This window comes from Hippoglossus stenolepis, chromosome 20 (genome assembly GCF_022539355.2).
Source record: "Hippoglossus stenolepis isolate QCI-W04-F060 chromosome 20, HSTE1.2, whole genome shotgun sequence".
NCBI lineage: Eukaryota > Metazoa > Chordata > Actinopteri > Pleuronectiformes > Pleuronectidae > Hippoglossus > Hippoglossus stenolepis.
The window spans coordinates 20,880,828-20,897,548 of NC_061502.1; the positions used below are offsets into that span (position 1 = coordinate 20,880,828).

The window sequence follows — 16,721 nt, forward strand, 5'->3', positions numbered from 1 at the left end:
GCCGGGGCAGTAGCCGGACACGGACCCGGGGCAGGAGCCGGGGCAGCAGCCGGAGAAGGAGCCGGAGAAGGAGGCAGCAGAGCGGACACGGACCCGGAGCAGCAGCCGGGGCAGTAGCCGGACACGGACCCGGGGCAGGAGCCGGAGAAGGAGCCGGAGGAGCCGGCAGCCGGACACGGACCCGGGGCAGCAGCCGGACACGGACCCGGGGCAGCAGCCGGGGCAGCAGCCGGAGAAGGAGCCGGAGAAGGAGGCAGCAGAGCGGACACGGACCCGGGGCAGCAGCCGGGGCAGCAGCCGGAGAAGGAGCCGGAGAAGGAGGCAGCAGAGCGGACACGGACCCGGAGCAGAGCCGCTTCACTTCAGGAGCCACAAACACGAGCGAGCAGAAAACACAGAAACAAAAGTGAGAGCGCTCTGGCGGTGGTAACACGCAGCCAATCACAGGCAAAGGTGTAGCGGGCTCCGGCCAATCACAGGCCGGGCGCTGCGTGATCGGAACGTGGCCGCGACGCGATTGGCTGGAGGCGGGGTGCGTGGCTGTCGGGGGGCGTGGCCGCGGAGTCAGCGGTGTCACAGTAAACCCGGTGAACCCGGGGGCGCGCACCAACTGGGGGAAAGGTTGGGAAGCGGCGGCGGGCACGCGAATACCCGCGAGGACGCGCGTGACAGAAACAACTGCAGCTCGAATATCATGAAAATATCAACATATAGAAACATGAGGTTATATATGATTCAGACATGCGCGCGCGCACACACACACACACACACACACACACACACACACACACACACACACACACTTTAAACATCAGTGTTAGAATAAGATTCATTCATCAACAACCAGAAACAAAGAACACATATAAAAACAGAAAGATATAAAACTCTGAGGTGAATGTTTTTATCTTTATTATATCGTTAATATGACAAAACTGAGTTGGATTTTATTTATTTATTTTAGATATCACAAACAAACTGACTTTTAAAAGACTGATCATGTTAGAATATTACATTAATTCAAATGTGAAGTAAATGTGACCTTAATGCTTTGAATTTTTTAAAAGTTAAAATCAGGACAACGTGGAAGGGGCTGAAGTGAGATCATTAAAAAATGTGGGTTAGGGGTCACACACACACACACACACACACACACACCAGCTGAGGTACAAAATAATATATATATATGATATATTTATATTATATATATGATAATAATGGTAATACCAATAATAACAGTGAAGTGTTTTCTATTATTCTCTGTTAAAACAAAAAGTCATGATTAAATATAAAAAGAGTGAATGTGGAGAAAAGTCCAGGGTTGTGGGGGGGGGGCAGGACATTTTTCTTCACGTGTCTGCATTATCTCAGACACGTGCACGTTAGTGTGCACGTTAAAGTCCCTGTCAGAGGTGTAAGTAAGGACAGGAACAAAGAGCAGATCCTGCAGCTCGAGGCCTCAACACATCGTCTCATTGTCTAATTCTTCCTGGACCAACTACCTCCCCCTCCTCCCCCTCCTCTTCCTCCTCCCCCTCCTCTTCCTCCTCTTCCTCCTCACCCCTCCTCACCCCTCCTCACCAGGCTGATGAACCCGGGGACTCCTATGCGTCGAGGTTGTAAACAGCCTCTCCTATAAAGAATTCCAGGGCGGGGCTAGAAGGCAGCCAGAGCCCCCAGCACCGGCTCCTTTGTTGTGGCTGCATGTGAACACTGTGAGCTGCTGCTGGTCGAGCCGTCACTGTAACCACATCTTCATCCTCACCATCCTCATCCTCACCATCACGTCCTGTCTGACACTCGTTTCACTCTCCGTTGTTCCTCAGTGTTTGATTGACAGCCCGATCCTCCTCACACCTCGGCTCAGACACACACGAACGAGCTGCTGTGGAACTTAGTGAAGTCAGCACAGACTCCGAGAGACGAGGGGAACTGGGACACCAGCAGCAGGGGTGACGTGAGTTCATTTCCATTTCCGAGTTCAGCGAGGTTGGTGAGTAAAAAAAAGGAAAACGAGAAACAGGCGGTCCGTCCATGAAAAACGGTTTCCAGGCAGAAAGCAGTCCCAGATCCTCCAGTGAGGAAACAGACAGAGGACAGACTCACAACCTGCAGGGAACACACTTTGTATAACCTGAGAGATTGATATACACTCCCAACAAAACACACTAAGACACACACATTCTGACTGTATACAAACACCATCAGTGACTGTATATAAAGATGATCAGTGACTGTATATAAAGATGATCAGTGACTGTATATAAAGACGATCAGTGACTGTATATAAAGATGATCAGTGACTGTATATAAAGACCATCAGTGACTGTATATAAAGACCATCAGTGACTGTATATAAAGATGATCAGTGACTGTATATAAAGACCATCAGTGACTGTATATAAAGATGATCAGTGACTGTATATAAAGATGATCAGTGACTGTATATAAAGATGATCAGTGACTGTATATAAAGATGATCAGTGACTGTATATAAAGATGATCAGTGACTGTATATAAAGATGATCAGTGACTGTATATAAAGACGATCAGTGACTGTATATAAAGATGATCAGTGACTGTATATAAAGATGATCAGTGACTGTATATAAAGACCATCAGTGACTGTATAAACACCATCAGTGACTGATAATGGACTATAGACGATCAGTGACTGTATATAAAGATGATCAGTGACTGTATATAAGATGATCATGACTGTATAAGATGATCATGACTGATATAAATGATCAGTGACTGTATCCAGGACTGTATATAAAGATGATCAGTGACTGTATATAAAGACGATCAGTGACTGTATATAAAGACCATCAGTGACTGTATAGAAACACCATCAGTGACTGTATATAAATATGATCAGTGACTGTATATAAAGACCATCAGTGACTGTATATAAAAAATGATGTATAGATGATCATACTATAAAGATGATCAGTGACTGTATATAAAGATGATCAGTGACTGTATATAAAGACGATCAGTGACTGTATATAAAGATGATCAGTGACTGTATATAAAGACGATCAGTGACTGTATATAAAGACCATCAGTGACTGTATAGACCATCAGCGACTGTATATAAAGACGATCAGTGACTGTATATAAAGACCATCAGTGACTGTATATAAAGATGATCAGTGACTGTATATAAAGATGATCAGTGACTGTATATAAAGACCATCAGTGACTGTATATAAAGACGATCAGTGACTGTATATAAAGACCATCAGTGACTGTATATAAAGATGATCAGTGACTGTATATAAAGACGATCAGTGACTGTATATAAAGACCATCAGTGACTGTATAGAAACACCATCAGTGACTGTATATAAATATGATCAGTGACTGTATATAAAGACCATCAGCGACTGTATATAAAGACGATCAGTGACTGTATATAAAGACCATCAGTGACTGTATATAAAGATGATCAGTGACTGTATAGAAAGACCATCAGTGACTGTATATAAAGATGATCAGTGACTGTATATAAAGATGATCAGTGACTGTATATAAAGACCATCAGTGACTGTATATAAAGACCATCAGTGACTGTATATAAAGGATCAGTGACTGTATATAAAGACCATCAGTGACTGTATAGAAACACCATCAGTGACTGTATATAAAGACCATCAGTGAGTGTATATAAAGACGATCAGTGACTGTATATAAAGATGATCAGTGACTGTATATAAAGACATAAATCAGTCTGATAGATTGAGTATAAGAGACAGTGCTGTATAAGATGTACATATGTATAGAGATCAGTGACTGTATATAAGACATCAGTGACTGTATATAAAGATGATCAGTGACTGTATATAAAGATGATCAGTGACTGTATATAAAGACGATCAGTGACTGTATATAAAGATGATCAGTGACTGTATATAAAGATGATCAGTGACTGTATATAAAGACCATCAGTGACTGTATATAAAGACCATCAGTGACTGTATATAAAGATGATCAGTGACTGTATATAAAGACCATCAGTGACTGTATATAAAGATGATCAGTGACTGTATATAAAGAGGATCAGTGACTGTATATAAATATGATCAGTGACTGTATATAAAGATGATCAGTGACTGTATATAAAGAGGATCAGTGACTGTATATAAAGAGGATCAGTGAGTTTAGTTCAGTTCCTGAGTTTAGTTCCTGAGTTTAGTTTAGTTTAGTTCCTGAGTTTAGTTTAGTTTCTGAGTTTAGTTTAGTTCCTGAGTTTAGTTTAGTTCCTGAGTTTAGTTTAGTTTAGTTCCTGAGTTTAGTTTAGTTTAGTTCCTGAGTTTAGTTTAGTTTAGTTCCTGAGTTTAGTTTAGTTTAGTTTCTGAGTTTAGTTTAGTTCCTGAGTTTAGTTTAGTTGAGTTCCTGAGTTTAGCTTAGTTCAGTTTAGTTCCTGAGTTTAGTTTAGTTCAGTTCCTGAGTTTAGTTCAGTTTAGTTCCTGAGTTCAGTTTAGTTCTGAGTTTAGTTGAGTTCCTGAGTTCAGTTCAGTTTAGTTTAGTTCCTGAGTTTAGTTGAGTTCCTGAGTTCAGTTCAGTTTAGTTTAGTTCCTGAGTTTAGCTTAGTTCAGTTTAGTTCCTGAGTTCAGTTTAGTTCCTGAGTTTAGTTTAGTTGAGTTCCTGAGTTCAGTTCAGTTTAGTTTAGTTCCTGAGTTTAGCTTAGTTTAGTTTAGTTCCTGAGTTTAGTTTATCCTGAGTTTAGTTTAGTTTCTGAGTTTAGTTTAGTTCAGTTCCTGAGTTCAGTTTAGTTTAGTTCCTGAGTTCAGTTCAGTTTAGTTCAGTTTCTGAGTTTAGTTTAGTTTAGTTCCTGAGTTCAGTTCAGTTTAGTTCAGTTTCTGAGTTTAGTTTAGTTTAGTTCCTGAGTTCAGTTCAGTTTAGTTTAGTTCAGTTCTGAGTTCAGTTCAGTTTAGTTTAGTTCAGTTCCTGAGTTCAGTTTAGTTTAGTTTCTGAGTTTAGTTTAGTTTCTGAGTTTAGTTTAGTTTAGTTCAGTTCCTGAGTTCAGTTCAGTTCAGTTTAGTTCCTGAGTTCAGTTTAGTTTAGTTTAGTTCCTGAGTTTAGTTCAGTTTAGTTTAGTTCAGTTCCTGAGTTCAGTTCAGTTTAGTTCCTGAGTTCAGTTTAGTTTAGTTTAGTTCTGAGTTCAGTTCAGTTTAGTTCAGTTTCTGAGTTTAGTTTAGTTCCTGAGTTCAGTTCAGTTTAGTTTAGTTTAGTTCCTGAGTTCAGTTCAGTTTAGTTTAGTTCCTGAGTTCAGTTTAGTTCAGTTCAGTTCCTGAGTTTAGTTCAGTTTAGTTTAGTTCAGTTCCTGAGTTCAGTTCAGTTTAGTTTAGTTCTCCTGAGTTCAGTTCAGTTTAGTTTAGTTCAGTTCTGAGTTCAGTTCAGTTTAGTTCTGGCAGTTCAGTTTCTGAGTTCAGTTTAGTTCAGTTAGTTCTAGTTCAGTTTAGTTCAGTTTCTGAGTTTAGTTTAGTTGAGTTCCTGAGTTCAGTTCAGTTTAGTTTAGTTCAGTTCCTGAGTTCAGTTCAGTTTAGTTTAGTTCCTGAGTTTAGTTTAGTTTAGTTTAGTTCTGAGTTCAGTTTTAGTTCAGTTCAGTTCCTGAGTTCAGTTTAGTTTAGTTCTGATCAGTTAGTTTAGTTCAGTTCAGTTTAGTTTAGTTCCTGAGTTCAGTTCAGTTTAGTTTAGTTCAGTTCCTGGTTCAGTTTAGTTCAGTTCAGTTCCTGAGTTCAGTTTAGTTCAGTTCCTGAGTTTAGTTTAGTTCAGTTCCTGAGTTTAGTTAGTTCAGTTCTGAGTTATCAGTTCCTGAGTTCAGTTCAGTTTAGTTTAGGGCCCCCCCCACACTGAGTGTATGTACTGTATGTATGTGAGGGGAAGACGGGGAGGGTGGGGTCAGTGGAATGTAGGTCACAGTCCCTGCTGGACGAGACGGGCGGTGCAGCCGGTTCATCATCGTTCAACACCAACGCTCAGGTTTGTCTCTCTCTCTACAGCAGAGATAAAAACTCTGGATCCAAACTGACGTCCTCATGGATCCAGAGCTGGAAAATCGAATTGATCTGGCTGAGCTCACATTTGATCTTCAGCTGGAGATAAGATCTCTGAAGTCGACCGTCTCCTTCACCAACTGTTTCACAGCGTTTCTCTTTGGATATTCTGGTTTGGTGAAGGAGCTGAAGTTCTCCCCGACACTTCACGTGAAGACACTGATTAAAGTAGCTTCACGTGAGGGGTTGTTTCTAACTATCAATTATTTTAATTAGTGGTATGACGAGTTCCTCAGGTCACTACGGACTCGGACTGCAAATGACATCACCACAAGATGGCAGCGTTCATATCCGAGATATTTTGGCTTCGTTTCTAGAGGAAGACGAGAAGTCGTCTTTATTTACAGTTTATGGTCATAACCACGAGCTCAGAGGCAGTTTAATTATAGAGTCGGATGAGAAGAGCTCACTGTGAAAGACTACTTACTGAGTCATTTTACTTTTAATACTTTAGGTACATTTTCCTGTTTATATTCACATATTTTACCTTCAGTAACATTTCCATGCAGCACTTGTATCTTGACAGTGTGGTACTACTACTTTTACTTGAGTACAGGAAGTGAGTACTTTGTGAACACTCATGTTCTGGTTTGTTTAAAGTGAACAAAGAAGAAAATAAAAGAATTAAAATCTGTATTTGAATCCAACGTCGTGTTTCAGAATTTATTTGTTGCTCAGCATCTTTGGACTTTGTGCTCAGACGCTCTTTGTTCTCCCGTCTGCTGCAGTGACCTGATCTTACCTCGTGGGGTTGTTTGAGGTAACTGGACCGATTCAGAGCTGAAAACAAACCTGTAATAAATCAATGATAAATAAAACATGAAATAACAACAAGCTTTGTCCCTTCATCACCTCCATGGGAAATCTGTTAAATCAGCTGCAGACCCACTTGAGGGGTTTTCTTTTTGCGGTTGCCATGTTCATGTCTGTTGCTAGGTAACTTAACAGCGTTGGGCATGTTGCCATGGTGATACTACAGAGAGCAGCGTTACCTCCTGTCACCTCGTGGCGGATACAGCATCGTGTTGCGTTCACAGTCGGCTGGTTGATTCCAGTGTCCTCAGATGACTCCTGTCCTCTGAAAACCTGCAATAAGTTTCACCTCATAAGACTTTAAACCTACACACTGAAACAAAGAGATTATATAATAATAATTGTTTTTTTATTTGAACAGATTTCATTATGAAACAAGAGAAATATTTTTCTATGTCTTTATGTTTCAAGAGCAGGAACATTTCAATTGTTCTGATTTAAATCCAAGAAACAAAATGTTTTACAGTCTAATGTTTGAGTCTGAGAAGTTTCACCTGTAACTGTCAGAGTGCACATAGGCGTGCACGTGAGGTGTCTGTGCACGACAAACTAACATGTTCATATTCATATATGATATAAATATAACATGTTGAGTCTTTTCTGTGAGTCTCCCCCTGCTGCTGAGTTGGTGTCACTGCGTTTCTCTGACTGTTCTTCAGGAGCTTGTGATAAAACCAGAAACAGCAGCGTTGTTCAGAAGATCTGAGTCATCAGCTGACGATCATGTCCTCGGACCTGGTGGTCCTCCCCTTCCTCCTCAGGTGTCTGCGGTCGAGGACTCGTCTCTCCACCTTCAGCACCTCCTCGTACAGGTTGGCCGGCTTCACGTTCAGCAGGAAGGAGAAGAGCTGCAGCAGCCACACGAACGACCGAGGCAGCGTCGCCTCCACCTCCAAGTAATGACTCCTGCACTTCCTGTGGAGAAGGAGAAGATGTCAGGACCTGAGGAGTGAAACTAACACATCACCTGACTGCATCGTGACAAAACTGATTTTAAAATCCCAACAATCATTTATTGAATACAAAGAGCTCCCGGTACTTTCATTTAATGAAAGCCAACAGGATTTTGATACTTGATTTAATATTGAAGCCACTTTTTTTTTAAAAAGGTGCTAATGTTACTTTTTGCTATAATGGTAACAGCTCTCTTTATGCCAACATGACTTTTGTCTTAATGCTAATTTTACTTTTTGCTAATAAGTGATACCATAACGATGCTAGTGGTCAGGACTTGCGTCAATGCACAGCTCGTTCCAACTTATGGAAAAGGTCATTTTAGGTTTTTATATGAATCCCTTCTTGTTTTTAAGTGTTTCTCATCATGCTAACATTTGCTGTTATCTTTTCAATCCCCTTTATAGAAATAAAGATGGTTGATTCAACACTTTCTAACGTACTTGGGGTCGCAGACTCGGAGCGCCGTGTGCCAGTATGCTGTGTTAGACAGAGTCTGGACGTTGTGTTTCAGGGTCAAGACTCGGTCCAGCTTCTGGTGGTGCAGACTGGGACCGTCTGCTCCGTCCTCGTCCCCCCAACAGAATATGAAGCTGGACGGACCGCAGCGCTGGACGCCCACGGGACGAGAAGACAGCTTTTCAAAACACATCTGAACCTGCTCTGCTGTCCCTGCAGAGACACAAACATCACAGCTGGTCTAGTTTCAATACGTCCGATAAGTAAAAGGAAGCTGTCCACGATAAGCATCAACCGTTACCGTGACTTCACCAGTCGGTTTGTGAGCTGCTGTTTTGAAACCTCACTTTGACATTTTGTGCCATCTTGGTTTTTTGAAACCAGAAGTCACCATAGCCAGACTTGGACACTGCACACCTGCACCCATTAAGTGATACTAGCTGTCAATCACACTGTGGTACCCCCAATACATCCGGTGCTTTATGGTCTGTTTGACTCTAAATGGTCATAATTTACTGAATGAACATCATCGTTATTGAAGAAAACTTGAAACTAGAGACTGAGACACAGTCGATGATCCTCAAGTTACAGAGCTCAACGTGTCCTCGAGTGTCAGTGATCCAGTGACGTCGTCTGAACAGATCATGGTCGGTTCTGCTGCTGTTAATATTCTAATCTGGGCAGAAATATGACGGAGCGATGACGGAGCGATGACGGATCTCTGGAAACTCTTACGTTTCCTTTTCATCACAACAGCTTTTAAGTCTCTGCTCGGGTAAAGAGGTTTCTTGGCCTTCCACTGTTTCCTGAGGATGAGAGGGAGGGAGATGATAAATATATTAGCAATAAAAAAATCATTTTGGTGTTAAACAACAAAGTTAACAACCAGAAAGCTTCATCCCACAACATTACACCATATGTCTGAGTTCAATGACCTCTAGTGGAACTGAACATTTCTACTATATGATATTAGACTGCGATATTGTGTTCACACGGACAGAAAACCTAAAAACATGATGCCTCCCGTCACTAGGTGTCGCCGGTGCACGTTGAAACGAGCTCAGGTGTCGAGTCCCTATGATTTCACCTGGCGACGTCGTGGTGTCTCTTCTGCTGAGCTGCGATCAGAGCAGCCTGCGTCAATCTGAACCACCTCCTCAGGTTAAACATGCTTTCTGAGAAAATAAAAAAAAAACAATTTATTTTTAAAAATAATGTTTCTACAAGTTTCCTCCAGTATCACAGTCAATGCAGCGGCTTTGATTTTGTGATGTGACGTCGTAGTTTCATGTGTAAATCCGTGCGGAGGTGAAGAACTGACCTGAGTCGTCCTGGACACCGGATTCGTCAGATAAATCCCTTAAAGACACAGAACAAATGTTTAATTCACCTGTAAAATCTGAGTGGGAGGAGTTTAGATCAGTGGGGGTGGGGCAGTTACCACTCTGTGTGGTCGTCCAGGCCGAAGATGAGCTTCATGGTGACGACGATGACGGCGGCGGTCTGGATGTCGTACTGTGGCAGGACGGGACAAGACGTGGGGTCCAACGTGAAATCACCCAAACCGGCGTCGTGCATCAGCCTGCAGACCCACGGGTGGAGATCGTCTGGACGCAAACACACCAGAAAATAACGTTTTCATCTGCGGTACTGCAAGTGATGAGCGAACAGAGAGTACTGTGAGTACCGTCTGCAGTACTGTGAGTATTGAGAGTACAGTAAGTACTGAGCCCATTATCTGCAGTACTGTGAGGACTGTTTGCAGTACCTTTAGAATGCAGCAGCCAAGAGTCCTTACACGGAAATTTGAACATATCATTCCTGCTTCTGGACTAAAATCCCTCCACTGGCTTCAGGTTCAACTTCAAAATCCTGTCAGAGGTTTTCAAAGCACTTAATGGTTTCGCTCCACAGTATATTTCTAACTCGCTGAATAAAACCTGGTCAGACCTCAGATCAGCCGGCAGAGCTGTTCTGGCCGTACTCAGAATCAGATCCAGGTCTGGCGAAGCCCTCTCCAGCGCCACCCGATGGACACGCTCTCTAACATCCTTCCTGTCAAGGGACGCTGCAGCCTCAGCACGGTCACTTCCCAACTGTGGCTCATACTTACTTGCAAGTCTAGTCTTGTATTTGTTATTATAGTATACAGTATTAGATCTGTTTATATATATATATATATATATATATATATATATATATATATATATATATATATATATATATATAATGTATTTTGTTTTGATGTATTCTCTCAATGGGAAGCACATTGAGTTCCTCTTATGAAATGTGCCATGTAAATAAAATGTCCATTACTGTCTGCAGTACTGAGAGCGCTGGTGTTACCGGGCAGGTTGGCGTCTGCCAGGTAGCGCAGGCTGAGCAGCGCTGGGTGCAGCAGACTCTGTCGGCTGATTGGAGGAAAGGTTGGAAGCTGCAGGAACAGAAGCAGAGTCTGAGCCTGGCGCTGGACGAGCCGGTGGGACGGGACGCTCTGTGGAGACAAACCCGACAAGACGTCAACAGAACGCTCACTGAAGCTGCATCTGACACCTGATCTTCAAAAACTGTTTCATCATGAACGACACGAAAACGTACTAAAATATACGAATTAAAACTAATACATACTAATAAATATCCAGATAAATTCTAAAACAAACACTTATAACTATTAAATACAGAAAAATATCTACGACTACTAGTAGAAAACAAATACACAAATAAATACTAATAACCTAATGAATAGTTATACATTATATACATATATACTAACAAATACAGAACTAAATATCAATAAATATGTGAATACAAACAAATCTTCAGATGAAACATGTTAGAACATTTGAAACTTCTGACCTCGACTCTGAAGATGAGAGCGTCTTTACCGTCGAGCTTCATCTCCTCTGGAAGTTCCTCGAAGGCGTTTACGTACGGGACGTGACCTCCGTTCACCAACCTGCGAACAAACACCCACTCAGTCCTCAACAACCTTCCAGACCGGCACTGACTGTTAGCGTGACGGGAGGTCAGAGGTTACCTGAGCAGGTCGCTGAGCGTCAGAGGCTCGCGGCTCCAGAGCAGAGCGAGGTGGATCAGAGCCAACGTCTTGGGCATGTTCATCAGACCTCGACTCCGCCTCTGACGAGCCGTCAGGTAGGTGACGACGTCTGAGGAGCCCCAGCGCTGCGGCCAATCAGTGCAGCTCTCTGCTAGTTAAAGGAACATTTCCACACGTCAACATGTTTCAAATCAAATAGAAAAATGAAGTTTAAATTTAAGATCTGTGTCAGTACATTTTACCACAGAAATATCAAACACAAAAATGTCTTTAAGATTTGTGATTTGAGATTTGTGATGAGTGTTGGCAAAGACCAGAGTTGTTTTGGTATAAAATATTAGTTTCCATGATCTGTAAGTGTAGACGTATCCTTTGTAACCCTAATTATATCTATATATATATCTATATATATATATATAGATATATATACACAGAGCAACTGTATATAAAGACGATCAGTGACTGTATATAAAGACCATCAGTGACTGTATATAAAGATGATCAGTGACTGTATATAAAGATGATCAGTGACTGTATATAAAGACGATCAGTGACTGTATATAAAGATGATCAGTGACTGTATATTAAAGACGATCAGTGACTGTATATAAAGACGATCAGTGACTGTATATAAAGACGATCAGTGACTGTATATAAAGACGATCAGTGACTGTATATAAAGACCATCAGTGACTGTATATAAAGAGGATCAGTGACTGTATATAAAGACCATCAGTGACTGTATATAAAGACCATCAGTGACTGTATATAAAGAGGATCAGTGACTGTATATAAAGATGATCAGTGACTGTATATAAAGATGATCAGTGACTGTATAGAAACACCATCAGTGACTGTATATAAAGATGATCATATGACTGTTAGATGATCAGTGACTGTATATAAAGACCATCAGTGACTGTATATAAAGACCATCAGTGACTGTATATAAAGATGATCACTGACTGTATATAAAGATGATCAGTGACTGTATATAAAGATGATCAGTGACTGTATATAAAGACCATCAGTGACTGATATATAAAAGATCAGTGACTGTATATAAAGAGGATCAGTGACTGTATATAAAGACGATCAGTGACTGTATATAAAGATCAGTGACTGTATATAAAGATGATCAGTGACTGTATATAAAGACCATCAGTGACTGTATATAAAGAATCAGAAGATCAATATAAAGACGATCAGTGACTGTATATAAAGACGATCAGTGACTGTATATAAAGACCATCAGTGACTGTATATAAAGAGGATCAGTGACTGTATATAAAGACCATCAGTGACTGTATATAAAGACCATCAGTGACTGTATATAAAAGGATCAGTGACTGTATATAAAGATGATCAGTGACTGTATATAAGATGATCAGAAGATCAGTGACTGTATATAAAGACGATCAGTGACTGTATATAAAGATGATCAGTGACTGTATATAAAGACCATCAGTGACTGTATATAAAGACCATCAGTGACTGTATATAAAGATGATCACTGACTGTATATAAAGATGATCAGTGACTGTATATAAAGATGATCAGTGACTGTATATAAAGACCATCAGTGACTGTATAGAAACACCATCAGTGACTGTATATAAAGATGATCAGTGACTGTATATAAAGAGGATCAGTGACTGTATATAAAGACGATCAGTGACTGTATAAAAGATGACAATAGACCATCAGTGACTGTATATAAAGATGATCATTGACTGTATATGAAGATGATCAGTGACTGTATATAAAGACGATCAGTGACTGTATATAAAGACCATCAGTGACTGTATATAAAGACCATCAGTGACTGTATATGAAGATGATCAGTGACTGTATATAAAGACGATGCCAGCACCTGCGTTAGAGGCGGCGGTGCTGGACAGGTTGGTCTCTCCGTCCGTCTCACTGGCCGAAGCAGCAGACGACTCAGCTACACTGTCGGAGTCGGATCCTGGACGTTGCTGAGGACAGACGGAGTCGGGGGGGAGGAAAAAAAGAGCACAAAAAAGATTTGAGTCTAAATAATTTAAAGTTATTAGTCAAAGTTTTGACAAATTTACATTCAGGCAAACCTTTCAACACTCAAGTAAACTGCTCCACATTTGTCAAGTTCTGCCACTAGAGGGGATTGTGTTAATGCAGTGTGGGATGATGGGAGTTGTAGTCTTCTTCCTTCAGTGCTGATGGTTCAGGAGGTTTTATCTGAATCCTCCTCAAACACAAACAGCTGATTCATCCAGTAAAACTCTGAAGAAAGCAGCTTCCTGTTAAAACCCAGTGTTTCTCCGACTCGTCTCTGATTGGCTGAGAGTCGAGCAGCAGCTCACGTTTGCTCAGCTTGTTTCTCTGAAAACTTCAGATCCTGACGTTCGACGACTAAAATCCTTCATTTGCTTCAATATAGAGTTAAAAACCACCAAGATGTAAAAAGTGTCAGTGAACTCACCAGTTTAAACCGAGAGCTCCTCACTGGGGTGTTGGTGAACGCTTGTCGACTCTTCTGCAGGTAAAGTCTCCACAGCTGACACAACACCTGGTCCTAGAACAGCACACGATCGGCCATTTTCATCGACTGTAAATAAAGATGAACGGCTTGTATGTTCCCTAACGAGAAGCCCCCCCCCCCCTGTGTCTGACTGTAGTTTCATAAATGTTTGTCAAAGATGTTTCTGTCATTTCAGGTCGTTCTTATCTCACTGATGTTGGTTCAAGTGTTTCTGATCAGTTTGGTTTCAATTAGTTATTTGATGATATAAAAACAGGCTGAGACGTCATGATTGACAGCTGAGACTGACTCCTGATTGGTTGAGAGCATGAATTGGCGGGACCTTGACACCACGGCTCTGAATTCAAAGGAGCAAGATGGCAGCATTTATAATATACAAAATTAAATAAAATATTTTTGGCTTAATTTCTGGAGTAACTGGAGACAGATAGTCTTTGATCTTTACGTACAGTCTTTGATCTTTTTCTGGTCTGTTTCTGACGGCTCCCCACGTTCAACCATTGGTGTAAAACCTGACCTTGAAGTGAGCAGAGACTCCGAGTCGGAGCAGAGCGTCGGCCTGGTTCCTCAGGATGAACTGAAAACCTTCACAGATCATCCACTGACGACCACGATCTGAGTAAACAAACATGAGGAACACTTTTTTTTTTTGTAATCATTGATTAATCGTCTTAAGCGAAGATCTTCAGCTGCCTTAAAAAACTCAAAACTCTCACTGGGCAACTATAACCAGAGAAGATTAAAAAGTATGAATGGAATTTCTGAAAGATTGATGATTAATTCTGTCGGTTTCAGAATCATCCAGACAAATAATTTAATAACAAGCACATCACTTCACATGTTTTATTTTTTCTTCAATGGATGTTGATGTGAGCCGGAGACACTGACCTGCTTTCCTGCGTCTCGTCCCTCTGCCGATAGTGGAGATTCTGGTGGAGCCGGGGGTGAAGGTCGTGTCCACCACCTCTTTGGTTCTCTGAGGACATTTGGACACGTTCACGTATTAAAAATAAATTTTAATTCACACAGATGAAAACTGATGGAACTCAAATGAAAAGTCACAAATACAACGCTGCCACCTGCTGACGTGACGCTGCACTGTCCCTGAATGTCTCATGTTTTCAGACATGACCTCCAGAGGATGTAAGGAGAACTGTCTCCAGACTTTCTCCAGAGTTTGTGTTTCACACATGAACAACACAGCCGGAGAGGGGCGGAGCAGCAGACAGAGACAGGAAGTGACGTGTGACCTCTGCTGCAGAGGTCATGTGATCATGTTGACATCACCTGACACACCTTCAGCTCTGATCACCACAAACTCTCTTCACATCTTCGTCTGTGTCTTCTACGTGTGTGTCAGCACTTCTTCACCAGAGGTTTGTTTTAGTTTCTTCACGTTTGTGTCCCGTGTTAGAAGCTCCTCACCCCCCCCCACCCAGTGAATCAGTGGAGGATCCTCTGCTGTGTTCACACTGCTCCTGGATCTAGACTTTATACAGGAGCTCAGGAGGAGGAAGACAAACTGAGTCTGATCCTCCAGAGAAGATCCAGAGAACTGAGGAGCTCAGGAGGAGGAAGACAAACTGAGTCTGATCCTCCAGAGAAGATCCAGAGAACTGAGGAGCTCAGGAGGAGGAAGACAAACTGAGTCTGATCCTCCAGAGAAGATCCAGAGAACTGAGGAGCTCAGGAGGAGGAAGACAAACTGAGTCTGATCCTCCAGAGAAGATCCAGAGAACTGAGGAGCTCAGGAGGAGGAAGACAAACTGAGTCTGATCCTCCAGAGAAGATCCAGAGAACTGAGGAGCTCAGGAGGAGGAAGACAAACTGAGTCTCACTCCTTGTGTTCACACGTGATCCTCCAGAGGATGTCCGGAGATTATCTGGAGTTCAGTGCAGGTCTAAAGCAGCTTCTGTGTCTCAGTGTCCCAGTCAAAGAGCAGATCTACATCTCATAGAACATCAGTGCAGATCTGCAGACGTCAGCTCATAGACACTTCTCGTCCAATCAGGCGGAGCCTGAGAAGAAGCTATGAATGGTGCTGAAGGAACTTTGACAATGTTCAACATTTGACATCTTTATTCAGATCAGAAGAGGTGATGTCATGCTCCAGATCAGCTGATCATGTGCCTGTTGTTTACCTCGATGACGTTGTGGCAGGATCTGCAGTAGAACCGACCCTCGTCTGAAATCCCCCAGTCCACCGCGGAGCACTGCGCACACAGCTCCGTGAAGCCGGCCTGCACACACACACACGCACACACACACACACACACACACACACACACACACACACACACACACACACACACACACACACACACACACACACACACACACACACACACACACACACACACACACACACACACACACACACACACACACACACACACACATATATATTTACAGTTATATATACACACACAGATTAGTTTGGTGATTCGAACTGAAACATTTTTCTGTGAATTAAAAAAAACTGAGAAGAGAAACTACCGTAAGTTCTTCATCCATGTTCACGTTCAACGTTCAAACCGTTTAAACTCAACGAGTCAGCTGCTCGTTCACGTGTCGCGTGTCCTCTTCTTCTTCTTCTTCTTCCTCTTCTTCTTCTTCTTCTTCCTCTTCTTCTTCTTCCTCTTCCGTGATTTCCAGTAGACTGAACGGTCAGTGGCGCTCTGCTGCCTCTCACAGTCTGAGAGGTGAACTACCACTGAATATGTCTGACATATACATACATACAAATATGTAATTTTCATGTTGTTCAAAAGTGGTTATAATAATAATAATTATTAATATAGTGACAATAAAAATACTGAGAATAATAATGATGACAATAATAACAATAAT

At 41.8% G+C, this 16,721-nt stretch overlaps 1 protein-coding gene across 3 annotated transcripts; it reads right to left on the minus strand.

Moving 5' to 3' along the window:
- Positions 1-7,204: 7,204 nt before the first annotated feature.
- Positions 7,205-16,509, minus strand: taf1b (TATA box binding protein (Tbp)-associated factor, RNA polymerase I, B). 3 transcript variants are annotated; one of them, XM_035151090.2, is made up of 15 exons: positions 16,368-16,509; positions 16,013-16,111; positions 14,759-14,846; positions 14,388-14,485; positions 13,811-13,903; positions 13,220-13,325; positions 11,326-11,494; positions 11,145-11,244; positions 10,635-10,782; positions 9,730-9,895; positions 9,610-9,647; positions 9,376-9,463; positions 9,024-9,094; positions 8,273-8,501; positions 7,205-7,790 (listed from the first exon to the last, which is right to left on the minus strand). In XM_035151090.2, the coding sequence occupies exons 1-15, from the start codon at positions 16,383-16,385 to the stop codon at positions 7,586-7,588; spliced, it is 1,716 nt and encodes a 571-aa protein (XP_035006981.1). In that variant the 5' UTR covers positions 16,386-16,509; the 3' UTR covers positions 7,205-7,585. The 3 variants fall into 3 exon arrangements, with proteins under 3 accessions (XP_035006981.1, XP_035006980.1, XP_035006982.1); XM_035151089.2 differs by having other exon boundaries at positions 11,326-11,497; XM_035151091.2 differs by having other exon boundaries at positions 7,651-7,790; positions 8,273-8,439; positions 11,326-11,497.
- Positions 16,510-16,721: the final 212 nt, after the last annotated feature.

Bases quoted from the DNA above. Each gene is read 5' to 3' on its own strand.
- taf1b (XM_035151089.2), bottom strand. The intron at 9,464-9,609 runs GTCAGTTCTTCA...TTATTTTCTCAG, and splicing joins CGGTGTCCAGGACGACTCAG to AAAGCATGTTTAACCTGAGG. The intron at 7,791-8,272 runs GTACGTTAGAAA...CCTTCTCCACAG, and splicing joins CTCCGAGTCTGCGACCCCAA to GAAGTGCAGGAGTCATTACT.